This window comes from Anser brachyrhynchus, assembly GCF_964034855.1.
Source record: "Anser brachyrhynchus genome assembly, chromosome: 2".
NCBI classification, from domain to species: Eukaryota; Metazoa; Chordata; class Aves; order Anseriformes; family Anatidae; genus Anser; species Anser brachyrhynchus.
Genome location: NC_137695.1, coordinates 38,049,508 through 38,076,331, shown reverse-complemented (window position 1 = coordinate 38,076,331; position 26,824 = coordinate 38,049,508). Strand labels below are relative to the sequence as shown.

The following is a 26,824-nucleotide window of genomic DNA, read 5'->3' as shown; positions in this document are numbered from 1 at the left end:
TTGGATCTCCATTAGAATGATAGTCTGTCTGGCACAGACATGAATTTCCTGTCAAAATGGAAATACTTTTTTCCTTCTAGGTATTTGTGAGCTAAACAAAGATGCTAAACTCTGCCTTACATGAGGATGATGTGATACTTGAAAGCTACAAAGAAACAAAGCTTTTCCCTTAATTGTTTTACACTTTTTGTGTGGGTTGTAATGGAACAGATTTTTCTTCCTTAAGTCCACTCATCAACAGGTATGCAGTCTGTAGTTCTTTGCAGGGAGGTTTTGGTGGACCAGTATTTCAGGATAGGTTTAGTATAATTTCAAGCTTTAATGTCTGCCATTTGAAATCTAGCTGAAAAACTAATGAATTAAGAGGATCCAGACTAAAAGAATACGTATCAGGGCCTTGTCAGATGAAGCATGCATCACAACCAAAAAAGCTTATGTAGCTTTTCAACATAGATGAATTTATTTCATATTTATTTCACGTTACTTCATTCCTACTCTGAAGTTTAGGGTGAACTTTAAAGCCCATAAAAGGGGGGGGGGGGGGGGGAACATGACTAAATAGTTTCACTGGTAGTATTTTAAGAAGGCACCATTTGAGTTACCACAGGTCTTTGTATTAACCCTAACCCAATGACTATTCTAGCTTTAGCTACTTTGCATAAATTTAGAGGTTTTTCTTGTAGTGTGAACGCTTCTGTACTTGGTACTCAAAACATTGCTCAAGATAAGCTGACGAGAAAGGATTGTAGTTCTAACTTAGGGTACGGGGGGGCTACAATAAGTATTGTAATGAGGAAGACAGATTTTTATACTTTAAAAATACCTTACTGTAAAATGTCAGAGCTAAAAATGAGGGAATATCTATCCATATAGGTAACAGTTCCAGAATTGTCAGCATAAAGTGACAAATGTGCTCAGAACCTCCAAATACATGGTACAGTAAGGGTGCATGCTGCAGCAAGTTGTAGCTTTTGTCTGCATTGGGGTTTAAGCATAGATAGGATCTTGTCCTGCTTCACTTGGGTTGTAGTCCATACCAGCACATAGCTCTGGTGTTCCTGAGAGTTACCATCTGTCTCAGACTACCCCACATCAGGTGGTAAGTCAGTAGTGATGAAACACATGGATTTCTGATACAGTGAGGTGTTAGCTAGAGATTAAAAGAAACAAGACTAAAAGACAGTACTTTCCCTGTGGGTCTGCAACAGTGCTGCACTCCTCATGCTTTATAAGCTTTTAGCTTTACCTGTTCCTATTGGTACTTCTGTAAGTCAGTTGTTCAAATATGAAAGTATTGTTTGATCTATCAAGGAGCTCACTTCCTTCTCCCAATTCAAGATGCCTAAGTCTAGCTTTCTAATTGATATGCTGTCTCTATCAAATTAAGAGCAATAATAATTAATAATGCCCATTTTTGGCTAGGGCAAGCTTAAGGATGAACTTAACCAAATGTTCTTTTTCCCCTTTACTCTGTGTTGGTACCCTTGGTACACTAGGAATGTGTTTATGGAACTCTTAAACCTCGTGCAAAGTCTTCCTAGAATGGCTTAAGACTAGAACCACAGTTACGAGGTTGTTCACTTGTTTCCAATTTTTATTGGAGCTTGGAAGTGTAAGTTGTTTTGGCCTATAGCGGTTAATAGGATCACATATAGCTGGGCAGTGCAGCCATCCAGTTCTTGCCATAAGGTACATTTAAATGGAACACATAAAGCAGTTAAAATGGTATTAATGAGTTCTATGTGTTGGAATGGGTAAGATAAATGATTTCTTTATAACATAACGGAATCCTACATGTGCATGCTAGAGCAGTTCTTTGGGAGCATGTTCCCAGTTGAGTGGGATGGGCACATATTTCCACCTGTGGCTTTCCGGAGGATATTAAGACAGGTAATAGGATATGTCACAGAGCTTTAGTATAGGGCCTCTGAGTAATTCATTTGACTACTGAAGTATCTTCCTTCTGCACACCTACTGAACTGGAAATCTCTGCTGAAGTTAATATCTGTAATTACTGGGAGAGTGTCCTCTTCAGACTCTTGTGGACTCAATACTCCATTAAACTGTGCAGCTGTACTGTGACTTAGGTAGGTCTCAAGTCTGCCTCAGATGATGATTTCACCATAGCCATTAGAGGGCTCACATTTTATACTACATCTTTTTTTAGGTAGTTAAGGGATGTCAAACATCAGTTTAGCTGCAAATATTTTTGGATGAGGTAGGTTTAGTCTAAATGCTGTATATATGCACACGTTACACTGAATAAGATTTCTTACTCTCCCTGTTGTTGACTTAAGTCTGTTTATTGTCTTTATGTTAAGCAAACATACAGAATTTATTTGCTTACAACACCAGAGTAAATATCTCTCAAAACAAAAGATCTCCTTGTTGGTAAATATCTGCATATTAACTTGATGAACAAGAGAAATAAACATACTAATAGAGCAGTAAATCCTGGGAATGCTAACAGGGTGCTAGGTTAGCGTTGCTGATTTTACTTTCACTAGAGTAGAGATCTTCATGTACAAAGTTAAGCAACTTATTTACTGAATCTTTTCTAAAGAAAAAAGCTTCAACAATGGATCTCTGGAAGACTCTGCAGAAGGAAATGGGAGACCTGCTCCCCTGGGATATGGAGAAGGCTGAGGTACTCAGCCTACTTCAGGATTTTTTCTCAGTCTTCACTGAGCTCTAGCCCCATAGCCTAGCCCCCAGAAAGCAAAGTCAGGAGCTGGATGAATAATGAACTGCTCACTGTAGGAGGAGATTAAGTTCAAGACCAGCTAAGGAACCTAAAGGTGCACAGGTCCATGGGACCTGATAAGATGCATCCATTGGTCCTGAGGGAACTGGCAGATGTAGCTGCAAAGCCATTATTCATCATATCTGAGAAGCTGTGGCAGTCTGAAGTTTCCACTGACCGGAAGAGAGGAAACAAGCCCCATCTTTAAAAAGGGAAAAAAGGAAGACCCAAGGGAACCCGGCAAGATTGTGGAGCAGATCCTCCTAGAAGCTATGCTAAGGCACATGGACAACTTCTTGTAAGAAGTTTTAAAGACTTTTTTTTTTTTAAAGTAAGATAAAGAGGTTCAATGGTGCTGGAGTTTCAGAAATACTTCATTAGTGTTGTTTGCTAGTACTAGGTTGTGAATTCTGGGCTGGGTAGCTTTGTGTGCTTTTGGGGGACTTGGTTGAGTACAGAACGCTCAGGAACTTGAGGCTACTAGAAGATGGAGTTGCTGTTCTGCTCAACAGTGCACATGCAGGGCATGCTTTCTAATGCTGAGAATAGTACCAGACACTTCTACCGTGGTAACAGAAGCCTGAATATGAATATATGTATCTTGCTATGCGTAACTGGATTGTATTGGTTCAGCTTTTATCTAATGTTAGGCAGTTAGCTCCATTCAGGAACCTCTGCAAGAAGTTTTGGCTTAAGCTAGGAAGCCAGTGAATTAATAATCCAAGCTTTAAAACTATTCTCCTGAACAGCTTTCTCAAAACTAATGGGGCTGAAATATTTTTACATGTCAAGCTTTGACTTTGTTTTCTTCTCCTACAGACTGCTTTTGAGAAGCTGTTCATGTGAGTACTGCAGAGCCCAGGACGATGGCTGAGCTGGGTGCAGCTGGAGGCGTACCAATTCCTGTAAAGATGCTCAGGGAGTTCACTGGCTCTGTAGTATTTCTTCCTCGCATTGTCCTGTGTAATACTTGGGATGGAGACTGTGAACTTCAGACTGTTGGATAACCATCTAGGTTTTATTGCCGTACATTTTAATCTTCGTGCTCTTGGAGCCAGCTGTGCAGTCCATCTTCTACCTAAATTGTGCACAAGTTGCCATGGCAGCGGATGCCTACCTACTGGAGACAGAATAATGGACACGTGGCTTCGATAAATGTCACAATGTAATTTAGTCGTCAGCCAGCAGGTGGGGCATTAAGCTAACAAAACCCTACCCAATGCTGTAATTTCCAAAATGTTTCTGGCGGAACACTAAAGCCAGTCCTTTTACAATAAAAGCTGTCCGCTGCAGAAAGTAGCAGCTCTTGCTGAAGGTGAATTGATCTTTGCATTTAAAAATAGAGCTGTAAAAAATGTATTCAGAACACTTGGTTGAATTGCAACGCGGTACGTTTGCTGGAAAGGCTGGACTTCACAGGTTTGACACTGGCTCTGTGAGTGTGTTGTCAGGACAGGGCTGGCCTTCTGTGGGGAAGCAGGACAGGGAAGCTTAAACCACTGCTGTATTCTATAGCTGGCGAATTCCTCTCAGTTCACTTGCAACTCTTCTCAATTCCTCTGTAAAATTCACACAAATCAGTCCTCGATTCTTAAGTGAACTCTACAGTATTTTAAAGGGTTAGAAGAAAAGATTTTAGTTCTCCTTTCTGTTTTCAGGTACATCTAGCTTTTTTTTTACAATATACAGTATGAGGTGATCTTCCCCCCTCTGCTCAGCTGTGGTGAGGCCACACCTGGAGTCTTGCGTCCAGTTCTGGGCTCCCCAGTACAAGAGGGACATGGAGCTACTGGAGTGAGTCCAGAGGAGGGCGATGCAGATGATCAGAGGACCGGAGTACCTGAGAGAGCTGGGCCTGTTTAGCCTGGAAAGGAGAAGACTGAGGGGAGACCTTATCAATCTCTGTAAATATCTGAGGGGAGGGTGTCAAAAGGATGGAGCCTGGTCTCTTTTCAGTTGTGCCTGGCAACAGGATGAGAGGCAATGGGCACAAACTGAAGCACAGGAGGTTTCCTGGTGAATATGAGGGGGCATGTCTTTACTGTGAGGGTGACAGAGCACTGGCACAGGTTGCCCAGAGAAGTTGTAGAGTCTCCTTCTCTAGAGATATTCAAAACCTGCCTGGATGCCATCCTGCGCAACGTGCTCTAGGTGATCCTACCTGGCAGGGGGGTTGGACTAGATGATCTTCAGAGGTCTCTGCCAGCCTCAACCATTCTGTGAAACACAAGTTGTTTTAAAAGAGAAAAAAAAAACTGTAGTGAAACTTGAAAAATCTTCCTATAATCTGAATGTTCTCATCAGAGTTTGCTCCCTTTTACTTTCAGGCAGGGTTGAAATGAATAAGAACGTGAGAACATGGAACACTTTAAATTTGCTGCTTACTTTGGATCTCTTTTCACTCATAAATGGAACCCGGTAATTGGCAGTGGATGGGAACTCAGCTGTGTAGTTCACCTTTGTTACCAGTGCTTGGTGTTTGCTGCTATTTTCAATGTTTCCTAGGGCTGCATCCCTCTAGGTTGGTAAGAGGGGAAAAGGGCGGGGGGGGACGACACGTAGCAGAAATTCTGGATTACTTCACTTTCAGTTGCTGTGTCTGCTTTCCCTAGGGAACTGAGCGCTCTCATGAAATGTTTGCTTTCTTGGGTGACATTTTCCAATATAAATCCCACATTATGACACATTGTGAAGCTAACGGTTAGCAGACTCTGAAAGAACTAGGATTCACTTGCATATTTTCTTTTTTATTTAAGAAGCACCACTGAAGAAGCAAAAAATCAAGTGTTTTTCTGACTTTCTACACTGCATAAACACTGCACAGTCTTCACTAAGAACCATTATGCTTGGCCCGATCAAGGTTTGTTTAGTTCGGTGTTGTAGGCCGTTAACGCAATCTTATCTGTAAACAGAAAAGGAAAAGGCAAGAGAAGGTATTCCCAAAAGCACGCTCAGTTTCTAGCAGCTTGTGGCTCAGGATTTCAGAGCTAGAGAGGTCGTCTCTTATCCATCCTTTTGGTATATACTGAATGGATTAGTAAGGCAGCTATACTAGAGTATTTCACCACAACATCAGAGAGGGCAGGAATAAATAAAGGAATTCTGTTTGCTGTATGAGTCCAATATGTTTTCATCCTTGCCTCTACAGACTTGGTAATGTTTTAGCTTAAATAACAATCTATTAACTTGCAACAAAGATGTTACAAAACCAACCCATGAAGCAATAGAGTTCTTCAACAGATTTCTGCCATACTCAGTATTTTGAAACTAAATTAAATTCTGTATTTAAAACAAACAAAGAAAAACCAATCCTGTGGTAAAAGCACCTTAAAGAAGGCAGTAGTAGATGTTTTTACACCTGTAACTTTCCAGAAGTACTCTGTATTTGTTGTGTGCATGGTAGCTTTCAAGTGCTGTACACATGCTGCCTAAGCATCCTGAAATCTCCTGCATACAGAATTGGAAGCTGCTTCTGAGGTCACTGAGTGTCCAGACAAGGAAACTGATGGGTATGATAAACTATTGTCTGAATAAGATTCTTGTAACAAATGTACAGGACATATGCAGCGAAAGGTGACCCTCGAAAGGTGACCCTTGCTGTGTTTTGAGTTCTTGCAGCAGATCTCGTCACAGCTAGTAGAGTGGTCTCTTAATCCAAGTGGCAGGGGTCTCTGTTGTGGCAGTGTATGATGAATTATGTTATCTCAAGCCAGCCTGTTTGGCTTGTAGTGTGCAGCTTCAGAAACTATAAAATTCATGTTTGTCTGTTCTTCCACATCTGTATGAGCTAAGGATGGAACTGAATTGTATTATTGTACTGTTAATTATTTTGGAAAGAATGCTTTCCAACTTGGAAAGCAGAAATCTCAAGTCTAATTGAAGACAGGATTCTGTTGTAGCTTTAAATATCGGAGCTGTTAAGAGGGTGCTTGGCTCAAATGTCCCCTTTAAGTGCCCCCTTGTGAGGGTGCAGGGCTAGAGTGGGGAATGAATGTGATCGTTGTCCTGCCTTAGTCAGGAGCAAAGCTGATTCTGCTTTCATCTGAACTAAATCACATGGAGAGTTGAACTTAAGATTCCTAACAGGTCAGGAACTGAAGTTTGCAAATTTGATTTTTATGATACTTAAAGAGTCTTAGGATCTGCTCTTTCATCTGGTGTGCTGTCCTTCGTAGCAGGTGATAGAGGAGGTAGAGCTTAGCTGGGAAAATACAGCTGCTGTGGCTAGCCACTAATGGCACCGCTACTGTTCTCTTACTGCTCTTGTTAACTATGACAACAAGGGTATACTTCAAATACACTTAACTGTAAGGTCAAGGATGAAACTTTTTTTTTTCCTTCAGAGAGCAAATATTGTTCCCTGGGTGCATTGCATAGCTCAGTAAGATTTCTAGAGACTTGCGGCAGATTTCATACCTTTTTTCATCTTGGAAAGCTAAAGTAGGGTGTAGAAAAGTGCAAGCTTTGCTTTTTTTGTGCCTATATGGAAATGCTGATGAAGGTAGAGTCCGCATGCATCCTTTTCTAATGCTAGTCCCTTGCTTTGCTAGTTTGTCCTGCGTTCAGGCAGTTGCTTGTTAATGCTGTTGGCTTTCTGTCTCTAGTGTCACAGATGATAGTTTAAAGCTGTTCAATACGTAATTAAACCACTTTCATAATGGAACTGCCTGGATCAGTATAGTTTTAGTTTTCAAAATCTGAAATAGTGAACCTACTTGTGCTTTTCTCCTCATACCTAAGCAGTCTCTGGAAGGCCAGTCCTGTTCTGAACTCTTGCTTCTAATTAGATCTGGCATAGAAAGTGCTTTTTGATCCTTGTTCTGTTACTGCTTCCTAGGAGTCTGGGGTAGGTCCTGTACAAGTGTGCTCAGTGATCAGTAGTCCTGTTATCTCTTGCCAACTTTCTGTCTATACCTGATCCAGTGATGCAACAAAGGTATCTGAAAAGTGTCGTGCCCGCTTTACTGTGGTGGGTGAAGTGGTGTTTGAAGACTTCTAGGTCTGGATAGTTAAAAGAAAACTTAAGAGGAAGGTAAGTCAGGCCAAGATGATAATTCTGGTGTGTAAAACCTCGTAATGCACTCAGAGTACACACTCCACCTGCAACTCATGTGAGATCTTAAGTTTTTTGGGGGAAGAGCTAATTCATAAAACTTGCTCATTCAATAACCATTGTGTCACTCAAATGGTTTTTTAGTCAGACCAGCTTGGAGATGGACTGACTGTGTATGTATGAGGTTAGCTTACCATACTCAGCAATTATTTCCTTAGGTGTCATACAGGTAACCTCCTTTTCACGTGCAAATCGGGGACCTGTACATATTTCTTTCTGCTGAGTATGGGACTTTGTGCGATTGGGGGTTTGGCTGTGCATTTTTAACTGTCTTACAGCATGTACAAAAATTTTCCTCATACTTGCTGATTAAGGTCTTGACTTTAAAAGAGAATTTTGAAAGTGTCTGGACTTCTCTTTAGATTTCCTTTGCCACTAACTACAGCGAGTTGCTTGAGACTCTTCAGCAGATACCTCCAAGAGTGTTGAAGTATTAGGATGTATTTACAGGACACCTAGATCCAAGTCATCTGTCCCAGTTGCTGTCACTTAGTGCTATGTTATAATACCTTGCACTGAGTGTATGGGTGTTTGTGCAGCTGTACAACCTCTTTCTTCTGTTTGAGACTTCACCAAAGCTTGCTCAGGTGTATCAACAATACAGCATTTGAGATACTAATTCTAGTGTAAACCAGACTGTTTAGAGCGCCGTGTTTTGTGGCTTCTTGTTTTTCATTCTCTACTAATATTTTATCCTGGCAACTAAGGCTGGATCTTGGTCCAGCGCATCCACTGAACTGCTGCAGATCCAATCTGTTTTAAGAAGCCTTAAGTGTCTCTTAAATTCCAGAAAAGTCATCAGTACCAAGCCTGAAACTGCTTAGGGCTTCATGTCATCCTCCTTTGTCTGAGTGAGGCCTGAGGGCCACATAAGAGACCAGAGCTGCTGTTGGATGTATTTTTCAAGGGTTTTGGTTAAACTTGTAAAATGACCCTGGAACTGTGAGAATTAAATGCAGTTGGATCATACAGATTCTACTCTATGTTGCTATACCAAGCTGCTGTTTTTCCTCCCTTTCCACTGCCCAGAAGTATTTTTTTTCTTGTGGGTTGGGAACTGTACTTATCAAATGTATCAAATTTCAGATTATTGCATTAAGCACTGAATTTTGTGGGATTGGATTTACGCACCTTCCTCTTTACTGGTGGTACTGTGTAGTGTTTGGTCTGGATAGCCAAAGAAAGGAAAAGAGAGACGTTCCAACTCTGTTGGGAACTTAGTGCTTCTTGTTAGCATTAAGCCTCACTCAGGCTGGCTTCTATTACTACCATTACTAGATGACCTTTTTATATTTTATATGTATGCTTTTCACTTTCAGGTTTTTGAAGCACGTCACAGATCAGTTTGTCTATCTATTCTTTCCCGCTTTTGAGAACAGAAATGCAAGAGAAATGGCTTGCATAATCCTCCTGACAGGGAGAATTTGACCCCTGCTTTGACCACCTAGAGCAAGAGCTTCCTTAGTGCCAACTTATTGCAGCAATGAGTCTTGGACTCTTTGCTCCTTGGACAATACTCATTTATATGCAACCACTTCGGGTCATAGTATCTCTTCTGTTTCTGAAGGTTTGGCTTTTCTAATAGTTCTATTAATAGAAATCTCAGTAGATGCTAAATACGTTCTTGCAGAGTGGTAGATGAATAACAAAACAGAAAAGTTGTCTAAAGACTTGTTACCAAGTTCTGGTTAACTTAACATGAGTTTTGCTGAATCTTGTTCAACGTGATGTTGCAGGTAAGTGTTGCCTTTTGACAAAGAAATATGTCCTAAATTAGGTGTAAACATTTCATACTAGGATGTGAAAATAGGAAAATGGGATGGGATTAACTTGAGTGCTGGAGTTCGAATTGGTACTGAACATATTGGTAACTGGCATCATGCTGAGTTTCGTAATAAAAATGAATTGCTTATGCTTATGTGGATCTTTCCAAGCAGTGGTTCAAGTAAGGCTTGGATTAACCAATCAAGAGGTTATCTGAGGGCATAACTAAAAACATGTTACATGAGAAACTGCATATGATTTCTTGCTACTTTTCACAATGTGTAATCATCTCTGCCAGTGCCAAAATAAGTACAGATATTTGGCAGAGCTTCACTTGCCCTACCAATAGCAATTTACACCTACTTTGAACTTGCTTTACCCAGCTGCACCCAGCACTACAAAGTGCAAATGGAAAATGTGAACGCTCCTGCTTGATACAAGAGGTTGTAGAGCTCTGCACTTCTAAGTGTGTATTTACAAGAGAGATTACAGATAGAAACAGAAATAAAATGCATCAAAGCACTTCTTAACTCACTCTAAGGTAAAACTAATATTCCCTAGTAGTAGAGTGTCTAGGAGCAACATCTTAGCGTTGATCAAAGTAGTGGGGTCCTTCAGTTGTTTATAGTTAGGTGGCTGTTAGAGCAGTATTTTACTATTTAATTACCAAATCATCTTGTGTCTAGCAGTAGTTTATTGTTCTGAAGTGTGTATATACATATCTTTAAAAAAAAAACAAAACACTTTTGAATGTCTCAGATGCTTAGTCTTCAAGTTAATCAGATTTCTCTTGGAGAATGTTGTTGCCTCTTTGACTATGAGAAGTACGGCATGTGGTGCTCTGAATAAATTTTAGATCTCATGTCAAATCAAACCTATTCTAAAATGGTTCTGAAAGAGGCAAGTAATCCCCAAATATGGGAACAGTGCATATTTAATATGTGAACACAGGAATTCTGGAGTTTCTCACAGTGATAGTCTAGAAACAGTAGTTCAGATGCGTACCATCAGTTTAGATTGTATGTTAAGCTCCCATTTATGTGCCTTGATATCAAACACTTGGATTGTTTATTTTCCTGTCAGTGTAGACACACTTAAGTAGGTGACTAGTTATATACTCTTCTTCTAATTAATCTGCTGGTTTTATGATGAGTTTTGTAGTCACAAAAAACGTGTTCACGTTAAATTTCCAGTGAAATAATTTTAATTGGAATTGACCCCATTAAAAAAGTGTAGAAGTGTGTTAACAGTTTGCGTGTTTAACCCTGTGGTGGAGGAATTCCAGTTTGAAAGCTGTCACAATACCTTGTATCTAGTAGCTCTGCGTTCCCAGACGTGTCTAATAGTCTGGGAAGTGGGTAGCAGAAAGACAGCCTGTAGTGTCTGGGTCTGTGCACTGTGACCCACTGCAAACATTAATTTGAAATACTTTTCATCTGTGCAGGGCTGCTACTTCGCAGCAGTCTGTGGTCATCCAGGAATGTTGTTAGTTTTGATGGCCCTTTCTGTATCTGAGAAGACTTTGCACCAGCAAAAGTCTCTAATGTTGTCAGACATCCATTCAATTCAACCCCTGAGGTGTTGATCTGAAAATCCTATGGTGTCGGCAAGGTCTGGTGCTCAGGATGCTCGTTCTGGAGCCATCCGTGACCTGATGTGCTTATAGTACAGGGAAAGCTGCTCTTTCGCTTCTTCCCCACACACTTGGTAATCCTTCCCCCATATGCTTTAACAGTAGTATCAGAAAAACAGCTCAATTACACGGCACCCTGATGTGCATGCATGCTGCTTTCTCACACAGTTGGAAACCCAGAGAAAGTAATGAGTGGAGGAAAAATGATGAGGGACAAGGGAAGAGGAAAAACTGTGCAAATAATTAAAAGGAATTGGGGGGTGAGGGAGGAACACACAAAAGGAAATAGAAAAAGGAGGTAGGTGAAGTTAACACACACAAGGCATTATTGGTGTTTGCTTTATAGTTCAGTGCTGGTAAAGAAGTCACTTCAGAACAGTGGAGGTGGGAAAATGATGTTATGCTTTCGGCTGCTGGCTTGTTTAGCCAGCGCTGATAGTTGTGTGTTAGGAGAACACGAATGTGGACAAAGGTCACGCTGGGCAATTCTCATGTTCCCTCGTAGCAGCTGAGGGAAAAATGAAGAGGATACTTTCAAACATACTTCATCCATCACGACAGCAGCCTTAAATACAGAAATAGTCTGCAGTTGAGGTGCTAATGTACTGTTTGCCTATTTATTTTTACATAGCGATTTGGATTTGTTTTACACACCTACACAGCAGGGAGAGTCATAAGTGGATGAAGTACAGCAGATGTATTTTGTGTCGTCTGCAGGGCAGAAAGGCTTCAAGCAGTATCAGAGTTAATGAAGGGTGTCTTAGGAGTCACTGAACGGGTTTCTGGCCTCACAGGGGGAAGTATGATCAAGGTGGCAAGCAAAGTTCCAGACTTGGCCCACAAGGATGATATTTGGGATGGATACAAGTTTTTCTGGAAGGACAAGGAAGATGAAGGCAGATATTTTTCCTCTCTGGTACGGCACTCTTAGATGGATGACAGGCTGGGTGAGAATGGTAAGGATCAAAGGACAGACCACGGAGGGCGACATGTCGGTGGGATTACAAACCAGCCAGTTATGAGGAAGGTCAGTTAAATTATTAGCAAGCACATAGGTCGCAGATCCCTGATTTATGCAGAGGACTTAATCTCCCTAATGGCTGGAAGGGTAACACGGTGAGATGCAAACAATCCAACAAATCTCTAGAAGCTGTCATGAAAGAGATACTGAATGGGCCAAATGGTTAATGTACAACTGGATCTCCAGTAACAAGGAAGAAACGTTTAAGAATGTGGTATTGGCAACTCTGGCTGTAGTTGTGGTCATCTTGTGAAGCTCAGGATCCTGAAGGGATTAGGACAAGCAAGTCCCTGGGTTTTGGCGAGCAATCTTTGGCTTATCTGGGGAACTGCTAGAGGTGCCTCCCGTGGCATCCTGAAAGGTGAAGGAGCATTGGAAAGCTGGCAGATTTTTATGAGAACCTTTTCCATATGCAAGCATGGCACATCCACATTGTCAGGAAAACAAGGAGCTGAACTGGAAGACGAGCTTGGCTGAACCAGCAACATGTGACTGAACTTCATTACAAAAACTATCATGGTAGAAGCAAGAACAGGCTACAAAGAAGGATTATTAGAAATGGTGCCATGGCATGTAGGAATAGTGTTGACATACAAGGGCTTATAGAATCTCCTGTTGCTCTCGACAGCTGTTAGCTGTAAAAGGCCGTACAGGTAACATACAGGCCTGTTGCAGGATGTGAGCACAAGGAAGGCTGATGAACCTGAAGCTGCCTTCGCCTCAGTTTTGCTGTCCTGCGTGCTTAGAGGTGAGTTTCAAGGAAGAGAGCTACCCCTGATGGATGAAGGTCAAGACAGATTTCATCAGAGACTTTGACCTGTACAGATCTGAGACCAGCTGGGCAGTGTCTGAGTGTGCTGGGAAGATCAGACTGATGGCTTTATTCTTCTGAAGAGGTTGAAGAGGATCTGCAAAACTAGAGTAAGACAAATATTACACCCATTTCCAAAAAAGAGGCAAGAAGGACAATTTGGGGAACCAGGAAGAACTTCAATCCCTTGAAAAATCATTGAGTCTCTTGGAACAACCTTTGCTTTCATGTATTTCATGTGCCTGGGAAGAGTGTCACAGCTTGCCAACTGTTTGCTTTCTGTCATAGAGTGGCTGGATTGCAGACCGAGGCCATGGTGCCATGGCAACTTTAGTTAAGGTGACAGTGGCTCCCATGCTGTTATGGTATGGGCTTAGGTGGCTGTAGTTTGGGTGGGTGGACAACCAGATGGGTAAAAAGCTGGTTACAGAGGCGGGCGTGACAGTTGGCCTGGAGGCCAGGGGCATGTAGCCTGCTGCTCTATTTAATCTCTTGCTGAGGACCTGGAGGAGGTGACAAGATGTGCTGTTGCTCCCTGAAGAGTGGGCGGCAGCTGACAAGCCTTAGGGCTGATCTGCTGTCCTGTGGGACCTGGCCGGGCTCAAGGAACAGGCCAGCAGGGACTTGTTGAAATGGGACAGACAGACAGACAGATGTGCCACCTTTGGACGGGAGGGCTTTGGGGGTGCCTCTCGGTGCCCAGAGTCCAGGCTGTGTGTGTAAGGAAGGGTTTTTGCTGCCCAGTGGGGTTGTGCTAAGCGAGTCCACGGAGGTTTTACCAAGACCTGCCACAACGCAGCCCTGTGGCGTGGGCTTTCGCAGCAGACCCTGCTGTGGGGAGAGGTGGGACTGGAGTCCTCCTGCCCCGCTTTGTGCCCCCATTACCCCGTGATGCCGCGGCTGGCAAAAGTGTGCGTGTGGCGGGGGGTGAGCCCGGCTCGGAGCTGCGGGGCTGGGGGCGAGAGGGGACCCGCCGGGGGGCGAGGGGAGGCGGGCGCTGCCTCAGGGTCCTCCGGCCCCGGCCGCACGGCGGAGCCCTGCCACCGCCGGGCCGGGCCGGGAGGCGCCGCTGCCCCTGCCCCGGCGGGGCTCGGAGGAAGAGGAAGTGGCCGCGGCCCCGGGCCGGACTCCGGCACTCGGAGCGGAGCTGCCCGGCCCCGCCGAGGCGCCCCCCCGGGCCGAGCCGTGCCGCAAACTTCGCGCCGGGCAGCGGGGCCGTCAGGCGGAGCGGCGCTGCCCCGGCACCTCCCTGTGGCGGCGCCGAGGGGGGGGCGGCCCCGGAGCACGGCGGGCGGGCACGGGCAGGCGGAGGAGGAGGAGGAGGAGGAGGAAGCGCTGTCAGCGGGGCCGGCCGTCTCCGCCCGCCGGGCATCCTTCAGCACCGCCGGGCTGCGCCTCGCCCGCCGCCTGTCCCAGGTACCGGCGGGGAGCGTGGGGGGAAACTTGGCCGGGGGGCGGCGAGGGGCGGCGAGGGGCTGCGGGTGCGCCTCGCCTCTCCGCCCGCTGCCTCCCGAAGTTGGGCGAGGGGACGGCGGGGCCGCGCGGGGCGTCCGGCGGGGCGAGGGGAGCCGCTGCGGCCGCCGCTGCCGGGCACACGGCTCCGAGGGGACCGCCCGTGCTCCGGGGCGGCCGGGGGGCGGCCGGGGAGGGGGGCGCGTTCCGTGCCCGCCGCCTCAGGGCACCGGGAAGCCGCCGGCGTGCCCGGGGGGGTTTGGGCTCGGCCGCGGTTGTGCCCCAAGGCGGGATTAGGGGCGGCCTTTGGGGTCCGCGGTGCTGCCTGGTAGGGTGTGAGGGCAGGTGGGGTGGTGGTGGGTCTCCACCGGCGGTGAACCACCAAGCGCACCCCTCCCGCCTGGCTGAGCTCCTGTCAGGAGGACCACGGCGTGTGCTTCGCGCAGCCCACGCGGGGCTGGAAGAGCAGAATTCACCTGGACGGGCTCTGAGAGCTCCTCGGCCACCCGTGGAGCTGGCAGGGCTCAAGTCGCGGGGGCTTGGCCGCACCTGGCCAAGCTCCGGGGTGCTCGGGCGAAGTTTGGAAGCCGTGTGACGGCTGCGTGCCCCTTCGGGTCTCGTTCCCCTGGGAATCAGGTATGCTTTTTGAGTTAACAGGAGCACAGGACGCTGTCAGGACGTAACCGATCTCCAGTGTGCAAGGGAAATCTTTTTGTCTCTTTGCTTTTATGGTTTATTTGTAAGGAATCCATTCCTTTCAGCTTTTGGTGTTGAAGGGAAAAGTTACTGGCAACGGTACTCTTTTTCGCAATACCAGTGGTCACATTTGTGTATTTAATTTCTGCTTTTTTTTTTTTTTTCTAAGGAAAAAAAAATAGTCGCAGATTGAACGGTTATTTTAGGAATTTAACTTAACCTCAAGTTAGTTACATTAGACAAGGGGCTTTCCACCACTCGAGCGCTGGCATTCCCCCGGTGTGAGAGCAAGAGCGTGGCCTGCGATGAGTGCGTACAGCTGTGACTAAAAACCCGGGGGAGTTCTGAGCAGCGCCACAGGGAAACACGGACACCACGCTGCGTGTGATGTCTTGGTAACGAAGTGACCGCAGCACCTCGGGTGGAAACGCCGAAAAGCAGGATCCACGGCCTGCTGAAGCATAAAAATCAAAATCGGTGACGTCCGTATTTTAAAAAAATAAAAAATAAAAAATCACACTTCCCTTATTTCTTCCCCCAGCTTCATCTGGGATCCCGCAACTTCCCAGCTAGCTCCACGGTCCGCTTCACCTTTTACCCCAAATCACTTTGCCAAGGTCATGCTCCATGGCAAACTAGCCTGAGGCAGTAGGCATGGGACTGTCAGGTCTGTGTAGCCCTGTGTTTCGCCATGGTTTTACTCACTGTCCTTGAAGCTGTTGTGCATACATCGCAGTACGCATCAGTTTTAACTGTCTGATTTCTGTGGGTTCAGGGTGTTGTGGGATTAACTTCAAAGGAGGGCTGGATTCGTACCTAACATTCCTGTGCGTGCTTCTGTCAGGTCCATTCAGTCTTTAATTTTCTAGGCAGTAGACGTTAGCTGCTTTGGTTTCCTTATAAGTTTTCCAGAGTAGTTTCATAGTCCTTCGTAGCATCCCAGCAGCCTTCCATCTTCACCTGAAGGCAGCTTGAACGTTTGCAGCCGCGGTATTTCAGAAGAAATGTTACCAGTACTTTGTCCAGTGCTGTTAACGCTTCTTTATCGTTACCAGAAACACCCCGCCTAGAAGCATTTTGTAGAAGTGAGAGGAACCATCTGGATCTTTTGCTGTACTGAAAGAAAGCATCACAATATCACTGCGTCATGATAGGACTGAATATTAAATCTTTGGATAACGTCATCGGGTGATGTGGGTAGGGTTAGGAGCAAGGCTCTCCCGTGAACCCACTGTTCTCAGGTTGCTCCCCGAGACCAGCACAGCACTTGTCTTACACCTCTGCCGGTTACCTCTGTCCCCTTTGCTCTCCTTCCTCCCACGCGCAAAGCAGCGTTGGTTCTCTGGAGAGAGCTGGCGGGTGGTGGGCAGGGAGCCTGTGGAGGTAGCCTGGGTACCTGCAGACCCAGGGGTGGTGGAAAAAAAGGAAAGTGGTGGGCGTTCTTCAGGGCAGCAGAGTTGTGTGTGAGGTCAGCCTTGTGAACGCCGTGGTAAAACCAATAGCGCCTCATAATATCTTGTTAAAGTCACGTTATCACCGTGGCATATTATTTGATATGCTGCGTGCTGGGACTGTGCTTTCTTCCTGACTCGAGAATGATACTTCTCAGTTCTAATTTTGTTGAATCCATACCGTATTTACCCATAGATTATTTTGTTTTCTTCTTAAAGTTTCCCAAAGCATAGCAAACTCCTGAGGCTAGACTAGCAACGGGCCAAACTGACCAAATGATGTTTTCCTTCTGCTTTCATGTAGGCACTACATTTTCTCGTCTCTGGGGGAGACGGTACCATAGCTGGTGCAATTGTTTGTTTTTAATTCTAGCAATTGAATCTGCATTTCATTACGACAGTTCTTTCGGAGTTCTTGGTTTGAGACAAATTACTCCTCCTGATTTGAGTTCTGCTTCTGTTTAGTTGCGGTATCTTTAGCCTGTCTAACTGAGCTTGACTTCTGGCACATTTCACTTTATGCTGGTGTTTCTTGATCTGAGTCTGTAGTTTCCTCTGCTGAGCTTTTTTTCGTGTCCCTTGAAAGCCTTTTGCTTATTCTACCTTTCCTTCTTTATTAGGTAATTCATCTCACTAGGTCTGGAAACCTTCTTAGGAATTCTCTTGTCACTTCCTTGGGTTACAAATTCAGCAGATATTCATATTGTAGTTTAAACATGTTCCAGACCTCCCCTGTGTTCAAGTCCTCCAACTTTTCAGTCCCGTTCATCTCACTAATGAGTTCCCTTAGTTTTTGAGATTTGCCTTTTGAAATTGAAAACCTTAATTGCAGATTTACTTGGGTTGCTCTGCCATTTAATTTAAATGAAATCAATCATAAAGAATAACTCTGGGATTATGTTTTCACCAGCCTTTCTATAAGAAGAGATTTACTCATCAACTGCAAGTGTAAAATCCTGATATCGCCAGTCAAATCTGCAACTATATGGTGAAAAAATCGCTCAGCTCTGACATCCAGAAATAGATAGGACTGGTTTATGGTACTTGTTCCTCCTATTTTCAGAACAAATACAGGTTCTTTCAAATTACTTTGTAAACGTTTGCTACTTAAACAGCTTTTCCTACCCCACAAATAAAAATTATCATGATAAATATTGCATATATGCTTGCGCCGTTACCTGAACGGTAATACTGGGGAAAAAGGACCAGCAAGGTCCTTGGTGGGGAATTTCCCCCTTCGTGAGGTAACACAAAAAGCCTGTGCAGTGCTAGACCAGAGAGGGGAAAACACAGGAGCGGGGCTTTATCCTGGGAACCTCTCAAGGGCCATCTTAGCGTACTGTGCTCCTTCCTTTGTTTATCTGCACAGCCTGTTTGTCAGGTCTGGTGTTCCCAATCCCCTGCTTCATTTATGCTTCTCTGCCTGATTATTTTTGCCCTCTTATTCATCTTCTGCTTCGTTGCTTTAACTGTGCTAGAAAAGGTACTCAGCCATAATTTGCAAGCTCTCTCAGGGTTTGTTTGGGGCTGAAGGGGGGACTAAACACTCCAGTGTTTTGCAGACTGCGGAGGATGCAAGAATTAAGTGACCACATGCCAGCAAGTGAACTGAGCTGAGCATGAAGTGCTTATTATTTTGAAAATGGAAAGGTCAGGATTGCAGGAGTGAGGATTTAAGGAAATCAGTGTGTCTCATTACTGCACAACAAATGTGAAGTCCTGTAATTATTTGTAAAAGCCTTCTAGCATCCCTGTGAGGTAGCTAAGTATTACCCATGGAAGGGAGAATCAGGATGAAAGGGCTTAACCAAAATCAGGAGAGAAAGCCTATTAATACATTGCAGTTATCTGGTTTCCCAGCTGCTAAACTCGCCATAAGAACGCCGTGTTCCGTAGTTTGTGGAAGGAACTTCAGCAGTGACTTAGGATCTGCATTTAAAAAATCATCATTTATGGTAAAGCTTACAAAATGAGGTCGCTAGTTCTGGACAATAAACATTTAAAACGCGTTAACGCAAGCAAGCTTATTCTCACTAATTGTGGTTAAAAACAAGCTGTCAGGAACGTCATCTGCCTGTACAGCATGTCTCCTATGGATGCCATTGGAGTGTAAATATTGAAGTCACCTTGTTTAAATTTCAGGTATTTGCGCTTCTCCTTTTGTTGGGCAATATTTGCATATGCACTCATACAGTATGCTAAGCAGCTGAATCCCTTACTATATGTCTTTAAAGGAAGTGTTTAGGAAGCCCTTGCAAATCATCCCTGTAAGTAGTCATTCCATAATATTGATATAGAGTTGAAATAAACTGTTTGGCCAATATATACTTAGCTGATAAGCATCCCTTAAATTGGTCTGGTAATCTATTCAAGCTTCCATTAGCCATGTGGCTCTGTTACGTTTCAGTGTAATTTTCATTATTATTCTTTGGAGATAAATTGTTAGGAGTTGCATGGAAGGAGGGGACGATACGTCATGCAACAAAATTAGCTCTGTTTGTGCTGCCCCCCCCAGATCAGACAGAAGTTAAGCTGTTTTTTCTTCCCTTCTTTGTGCCCTTTTTCTACTGAAGAGGCATCCCGAGCCATTATTAACAAGAAAATAAATGGTTAGCCGCATGGTGTTCTCCTGCGCTTGTTGTTGCTCTCTGGTGGTTCTGAACTTGCTGTGTTTCATCTATTTTGAACACAAGCTAGGGAAGTGAGAAAGCAAACCCAAGCTGCTGAAAGTATTTTAACAAAGCTTAGGTTCAGAGATGATGAGTTGAAAACTTGGCAGGTCTCTAGAAGAGCTATAAAAATTTCGATGTTTTATTCAAAACACACTCATTTTCATGGATCACGGAGGTGCTTAAAAATGGAAATACTGTTTTTTCTTCTGCTGACTACAAATTGTTGTAATTTTTTTGACGACTGCTTTTCACGGCAGGAGGTGGTGCCGATCTCAGTAAAACCTGGATGGGGAGGCAGCGCTCAGGGGTCGGTCATTTGCCATGGGAGTGGGGCTCTTCGCTGCTCAGTGATGGAGAGGAAGAGGTGGCAGCAAGAGGCTTATCCCCTGTCTTCCAAGGTGGGACTTCCCTTGGGATGTACAAAACGTGGATTGAGGTTTTGGCCTCAGTTTGCAGAAGCAAGCTGTTCTTTCCCTATTGCCGGTGGGGCCTTTGTTGCCCTCCAGAAGACAAGCTTGGGAATTGGTTGACCGTAGGCTTTGCTGCTGTTCTGCGACTCATCGCAGCTTCCATTTTTGATGTTTTGCAAAATGGAAATGAGATACAAATTAAAAAATCTGTTGTTTGATCGGGGTTTCAGTTCTAGTTTTACCATGTGCCTGAACGCAAGAATAGTTTTAGAAAGCGTCAAGATAATTGAGCACGCGTAAGGTTAATTCACAATAAAAAGTGAGTCTGCAGATGGGATTAGTTTTTCCTGCATGTGTAGCTGCAAGAGCCTGTACTTAAATTTTCATTTCAGTGGTTAATATTCTTCTTTAGATGTTGCTTTTTCTATCGCTCAAGGTATTTGTTTTAAATATGGAACTAGTGGATTGATAAATTAATTTTTAAGTTAACGAAAATGAGAAAATTTGTCTTAGAACCTACTGAAGAACGAAAATATTCATCAATTTTGTGATGGTTTTGAAGATTTTCTAATTATTTTACTGAAAAGTGAGTATTATTCAGTGATCGTATTTTGCTTTAATACTGAAAAAAGCTGTAGAACCACATGCAGCTATAGAAAGCCAGGATAAATATAGGTAGTACAGTAGCTTTAAACTTCTGTGATAGCAAAACAATGCAGCTGCTGAAAAAGGGGACTAAAGTGGGTGGAGATTTACTTTGAAAGCATCAATGAAGAAACGTTTCTCACAGCGCTCTTCAATACCTTGAATGTAGAAAATTAAGGAAGGTGAATTGTGTCCCGTTGACAACTAGATTTCTCTGACTAAAAAGCAAAGAGACGTTTTCAGACTTGAGGATGGAAGGGCACTGAGCAGGGGTGACTTTGCTGCAAAGGAACGGGAGGAGGAGGAGAATAACTACTGTAAAAAGATTTTGAAAGGTGATAAAACAAAGTGTCCCACTAGGAAGTTTGTGGGACAGCATTGAGCAGAATGTGGCGATTCAGTGATCATCTGTCACCCATCCATCATCAGTGTCTTTAGAAATCCTGAAGTATTCATACGCCTCTGGATTTTTTAATTGACTCCTCTATCAAAGGCTGAACTTTATTTCTTAAGATTTATTTCTTACTGCTGAAGCACTTGAATCGTAATTACTGTGGAGAAGACAGTGATGTTGTGAAACTCACTTTTTCTACTGAAATCTCTTTTTGATTTGAAAGAAAACGTCCTTTCCCTTACACTGGGTGAGTAACATAAATACAACCGTCTATACGTAAAGAGTGATGGCAAGTATTTGTCCTCAAGGATATTAACTGAAGTTTTAGCCAGGCGGTGGGAAGGTGAAAATCACTGTCTTGTAGTAAGCACTCCCCCTGTGAATTGATAGGAAAAATGTGCTTTTGGTCCAGTCCCAGGGGAGGAGGTGTGGTATCTCCATAGGGAATGGCTTGCGTGTTGGCGTGGCTTGCGGAGATCAGCACTCGGATGGGCAGAGAAGGCAGGCCACGTTTCTCAGCGAGGTCTGGTGGAGGAGCAAGGGAGAGCACCCGCAGCTAGCGCTGGAAAAGCAGCCTCGTATGTTCCAGCGCTTTAACCCCAATTTAGGAAGGAATGCAAAACTCCCTGTGATGTGAAACGCCGAGTCCCCAAGGTCCCCTCCCGCAGCCCCCGTTGCTGTCCAAGGAATCCCGGGGATGCGCGTGGCTGCGGGTTGCAGGCGCTGCTGCCTCGCGACCTCTGGGATGGAATTTTTTCCTTACGAAACGCCGTCCCAGACACTCAGTGTGCGAGAGTTACAGGGCGTCGCTGGAACTTGAGGGAGTTTGATGCAGCTGCTAACACTGCTACCTCAGTCCCCTAGTCTACAACATATTCATTTATTATTTATTTATACTCATATTGTGCTTTATCTCTTATAATTTTTGTCCCTCCCTCGTTTTTCCTTGTAAAGTCATCTTTATGAAGCGTTGCATAGATGTGGCCCATGACAGTCTATGAAGATCCTCTTAGTATCTCATTAGGCACGTTAATGTACAGCATACATCTGTACATGAAAATAATGGTGTAGACTTGTGCTTATCACATTACACGGGCAAAAGAAAGAAGCTGCTGTATATAAGAAAAATAATTATTTTTTAACGTAGTATGGTAGTTGTCGTTACAAAAAAAAAAAATCATAGCATTCAAAAATAATAGCAGAAAGTACGAATGGAGGAACAAAGCGGATCCTGAGCTTTTTTAGCCTTAAATTTACAGAATCGAAAAACTCCCCAGACCTTGCTTTCAGACAGAGAAGTGTTTAAAATACCGTAGTTTTTACTTTTCTGCTTAAACAACCAGGCGAGGTTGTTTGCTGTTGGATGAATCCCAAAATGCTCAAAGTTCAGGAGCACAAACAACATGCCCATTTTTCTTGCTGCTACAGGCCATTTTAGCAAATGTTCTTTCTGCTTCCACTTTCTACTGTAGGTTTTTTTTTGAGGTTTGATGTGTTGGTCAGTCTCATTTTGATATATTTGCTAGTGGCTTTGTATTAAGGTGTGGATGGGCACGTACGGGATCAGCAGGTGATGCGGCGCTGGGTGGCGTTGCTGATCTTTGGGGCGCGGGGAGGACTGGCCGAGGGTTTTATCGCCAGGTAGTGGGAACGTAAAGCAATAGAGCAAAGTTACAGGGAACGAGCAGAGATCTCTGCTGCAAATAGGGTACTCTGCAATTAGCTGCGCTGGATACAAATGAGGATAAATGGGCTCTCTGGCTAATAGGAAGATGACAGTAAACCGTGCGTGTGATTCGGCTGTGAAAAATGCTAACCCAATTTGAGGCGCAGGGGGCTCGTCATTTGCAGGAGAGGCGGGGAGGCATTAACGCGCTTTCAGTAGGCATTGGCAGGATCTCATTCTGAGCATACGGTCACCTGTGTTCAAATGGAGAAATGAAAACAGGAACGATGCAAACGAGGGCTGGTGGGGGGATGAAGGGAACAGAGAGCTGCTGTCTCATGAGTGGCAGAAAAGGCTCGAGCACGTTTCTCCTAGCAGAACAGGAAGCAATATGGTGTTTCTTCTTGAAGGTGGCTTTACAGGGAAATAATGAGGGAGGGACCAAAACTGTTAAAGTGCAATATGAGTGTAAATAAGTACGCAGGTAGATTCCAGATATGTTTGTGCTGGAAATTTGGTGAAAGTTTTGAAGCGTTTGGGGAACAAAGCTGTGGAAGCACACCTTTGGAGACGGGGAACCCGTGCTAGCTTTTCATTCTCCAGTTCAGGCCCGTGTATTGTGTGTCAAGGAAAAGGCAGTGGTAGTTTGTGATAGAAGCTTTTGAGGTGGTGGTTGTTCCCTTCCCAGAAGCGTTGGTTCTTCTCTGTAGGCAGAGACAGGATGTTCAGTGGGTTGTAATGAAAACCTCAGGTGCCTGGCTGGTACATCATCTTCTCGTACTGACTGCTGCTTGAAACAACTTGCCCCAGTCACGCCAGCCTTGTCGAAGAGGAACCAGAGGACTTGGTTTCTCCTTGTAGCATGGGTACTTTCACTGAGTTCTGCCATACTCGGATGAGCCACAACGTGCAGGATACCGAGAAACCTTTAACATGCAGCCGAAATGATTGTCAGGAGTAATCCTTTAAAAAGTTGGGGACTGGCTGCTTATTAAAGCAACCAGATTTATCTAGTCCAGTTCTGCGGTCGTGTGCCTCTTCTGATTTGAAGAAGTCTTCTACAAAGTGCCATTATCTCCTGTGGCTAGCCTGAAAAAATGAGGTGGAAGGAAATGAGGTGGTTTCCTAGATGCTGGTATTTCTCTGCAAACCTGCTTTGCCTATTGAATTATAAATCTTGTTAATTTGAATGTTACAAAGGTCTGTTTGAAAGACAATACTATATGCTTGCATAGTAACTGCTCATATAAAAATTGCTATTAAGTTGTCAGCCCATATATTAGCAAGTTATTTTGCCTTTTCAGCCACTTTCTATAATGCACTATGTGTCTCCCAGAGTATATTATTGCATACATTTGAAAGATGCAAAATACATGCATTAAACTGTCAGTTTTCCAATATAATGAAAGCATGCCCAGGGCTTGATATGAATGGTATATACTTCAGTTACTATCTGAGCATTTATTCAATTACAATATTTCATATAGTTTGTAGGTAGTTTGCATTTAAAAACTAAAAATCATCATAATGTTATGGTGAATGAAACTGGATAGAAAAAAAAAACAAACACGTTTAGTCATTTTCCTTTTTCCCTTTCCTTGCCTGTTTGCATCAGGAGCTGCTGAAATGGGTTGTGGGTTGAACAAACTAGAGAAGCATGATGAAAAACGACCTGGTAACATCTATTCAACGTTGAAGAGGCCCCAGGTAGAAACCAAGATAGATGTTAGCTATGAATATCGATTCCTGGACTTCACAACACTAAATGATGGTAAGTAAACAAAGTTTTTCTTTAAATTTTTTTTTCTGTACAAATTGGTAAGTTAATTGCTCTATAATGGCTTTAGAATAGCGTGTGTAATAAAGTTTTTAAAATGTCTTTTAGTTTAAGTAAATGCTTTCTCTTCATTCGTAGTGTTTACATGCAGAGATCTTAGAATTTTCTGTGAATTTTTAACCATAAGTATTTGTAGATTCTCAGATTTTAGATTCTATCTACCCACATTTTTTTTTTTTTGTTATTCTAAGGCTGTAAGTTCATTTCCTTAATTTGCATTTTGTCCAGGTTTCATTTGGTAAAGTGATTCAAGTCTGGCAGGTTATATACTTTACTACTCTTTTTTTTCTTCCTCCTCTTCTGCTCTCTGTGCTCCCTCAGGAGTAATTTGAGAGGTTAAAGTTAGTGTTCTCAGTTTTGCAAACTTACCTTAAATAACTCTCACATGGTTACAAATACCTATAGCTGTACTCATGGGTAGAAACAGAGTAATGGAAGACCCTGAAAATCTAAAATATCAAAGAAGTGAGGGTCCAGCTTCATGCAATTTCTACCTTTTTTGATATCTGAAGTAGTTTGCTTTAATTCTCATGACGATCTGTAGATATTCCATTTTTTCTCTTGCTGATTGACATCGAGCATCTCTGCCAGTATTGCTCACACCATCGCCTGTGCCCTCATTCACTTCAAAATTAGCCTGTTCTACCAGCAATTACTCCTCACACCATTTGGAAATCTGAAGCTCGAGCAGAAGGCTGGGACCTGCTTCTTGCTATATATAAAACAACACAGCACCAAAATGTGTTACAGCTAGCTGGCTGGGTGCCAGCTAGAGCCTGTCTGCTTTTGCCCTGCAGTGTGCTGCTACTTCGTGTTGTGCAAGTCAGGTCAAAGGAAAAGCCAAAGCGGTAGGTCTCGCTCTGTGTGAGACAAAGAGTTGCTAGCACATTGTTTTACGTGACACCTCTCTCGGTGCAGTTCAGTATGTCCAACCCCGGGTAACGTGAATTTGTTGTTTTCTAAAACTTGTTGCAAGCGAGCTTGTGTTTTGAAAAAGGTGGAGGTTTGGAGTAGGTGGTTGGACAGGAGTGTGATTTTTGTAGGCAGTGCAGGAGCTGAGAAATTTGTCTTTGCAGACTTTGTGTCTCTCATACTCTTCCATTTGCTGTTACACTAATTGGGATGCACTGCAGTTACTGAGAGCACCAAACAAATTGGAGAGATTTTTTTTCCATGTGTATGTATTACTGTTGTTTCCACATTTATTTATTTTTATTTCAGAGCGAACAGTCTTAGTTTCTATTGCTTGACAGTTTGACAGTTTTCAGAGAGATGGAGTTAGTGGAAATGAATTAGTATCGAGGGCTCGCTTGTATGGGCTCCTCTGTGATGCTTGTTGCAGTTCTGGCTGAATGCCTCACAGGGTTTCATGTGTGCGTTCTCGTGATTCCTCATGAAGGATGTATCTCTGTCACCGTGTGGGTGAAACCGGTACGCTCGATAGCCATGTGACTTGCCTGAGGCACAGAGGATGTCTGGCACAGAGCAAAAAATTAAACCCAGACTTCGTACGTCCAGTTAAGTGGGTAGGTTTGCTGTAAAACATATTTGTACGCTTTTCTCACTCATCCTTGATTGTTTTATTAGGATTTTAGGAGACGTGGTTTTATAGAGACTGTGAATAGAAGTACTTTTATCAAATTCTTTGGTCTTCCAGTGAGTATAAGCTGTTCAGCTCCTACTGAGTTCTGATTTGGCATGTTGTATCCCCATCACTCTGGTCTCTGAAGATACCAGCAGGTGGGCAGTTGAGGAGGGCACGAAGCTGTGGTTCTTGCTGTTTTTCGTAGCTATCACCCATGACTGTGAGCTCTCGGGGTTCTGCAGCTCCCCCCTGTTCATGTCACCAGCTGTATGAAGGCTCCTGGCCCACTACATAGTGTTAGGATATTCCAGGTTTTTCTCAATAGCAAGAGATCTCTGATTCCTTTGTATTATTTGCTCAGGAATAACCTCTGCAGATAACCAGAGTTAATGATGAATGCTTCACCTACGCCTGCGTGGATTCAGATGTTTCTAAAAATGAATTGCTCACAGCTGTGTAAAAAGAACATTTGGATTGTGAAGTCTGTTTTCTGTGAATCTACTTTAGCCCTTTCAGTGCATATATATCCTGACATCATCTTTTCCACAGGTTTTCTGCTTCGTATGCTTTTTAGAAAAAGCCATGCTAAATTATGAGTGGCTGCTTGGTATTTTACTGTATCGTTACTCGAGGCCTTATTTAGAACATCAGTGGATCTGGCTCTGAAGATGGTTACTCATTTTTCTCTGAAGCTTCTCTGTAATATTTACTGCTCTGCTACCTGTATCTCTTGCAAGCGTTTAATCTTAATAGTGAGAGGGATATGATTATCTCCACTTTCAAATGGGAGCTAATACACAGCCAGAAGTTTTCCAAGTCTTTAGTGTTTTTTCATGTGTTCCAAAAGCAGCTTTCATTAACTTTAGACGTCAGTGTAGATGCTGATCACATTTGCAGTTTGGAACTGCATGTATTCGCAAATCTAAAATCC

At 43.7% G+C, this 26,824-nt stretch overlaps 1 protein-coding gene across 1 annotated transcript in view; it reads left to right on the top strand.

Annotated features, from left to right (window-relative positions):
* The first annotated feature begins 14,171 nt into the window (after window positions 1–14,171).
* Window positions 14,172–26,824, top strand: part of RFTN1 (raftlin, lipid raft linker 1) — a 96,344-nt gene continuing 83,691 nt past the window's right edge. Inside the window, exons 1-2 of the mRNA XM_080579670.1 lie at window positions 14,172–14,501; window positions 24,087–24,242. Of these exons, the coding sequence (XP_080435796.1) occupies window positions 24,098–24,242 (145 nt within the window). The 5' untranslated portion in view covers window positions 14,172–14,501; window positions 24,087–24,097. The remainder of the gene's footprint in view (window positions 14,502–24,086; window positions 24,243–26,824) is intronic.